This window comes from Antrostomus carolinensis, unplaced genomic scaffold (genome assembly GCF_000700745.2).
Source record: "Antrostomus carolinensis isolate BGI_N321 unplaced genomic scaffold, ASM70074v2 scaffold588, whole genome shotgun sequence".
Taxonomy (NCBI): Eukaryota; Metazoa; Chordata; class Aves; order Caprimulgiformes; family Caprimulgidae; genus Antrostomus; species Antrostomus carolinensis.
In genome coordinates, this window is record NW_010330639.1 from 44,475 (window position 1) to 44,791 (window position 317).

Below are 317 nucleotides of genomic sequence, written 5' to 3' on the forward strand. Positions count from 1 at the left end.
GCATGTTAAAGGTTAGTTAACGTGCTCTCACTTCCATGCTTTTGGGGTGTTGTGTGAGCAGCCAGCACCGGCTGACTGAGAAGCAACAGACCAGACTCCAACTCTCCCGTCTCGGCCCAAGCTCCGAAATTACACAGAAGTTTTCCAGCTTCACAGAGCATCCCGCACAGGAACTATTCAGACATCTCATCTTTCAGGAATAAAAGCGGGTCTCGGGCAGCTCCCTGTCTGGAAACGCTCCCAACGCCAACACGTTCACTGCTCTCACCAGGATTTCTGTCCCCCCGTGAGCTGCCACCCGAGGGAAGGGGGGACTC

General features: G+C 54.6%; 1 protein-coding gene across 1 annotated transcript in view; it reads right to left on the reverse strand.

Moving 5' to 3' along the window:
• Positions 1–161, reverse strand: part of HCFC2 (host cell factor C2) — a 16,866-nt gene extending 16,705 nt beyond the window's left edge. The window contains exon 1 of the mRNA XM_010172945.2: positions 32–161. Coding sequence (XP_010171247.2) covers positions 32–161 — 130 coding nt within the window. The remainder of the gene's footprint in view (positions 1–31) is intronic.
• Positions 162–317: the final 156 nt, after the last annotated feature.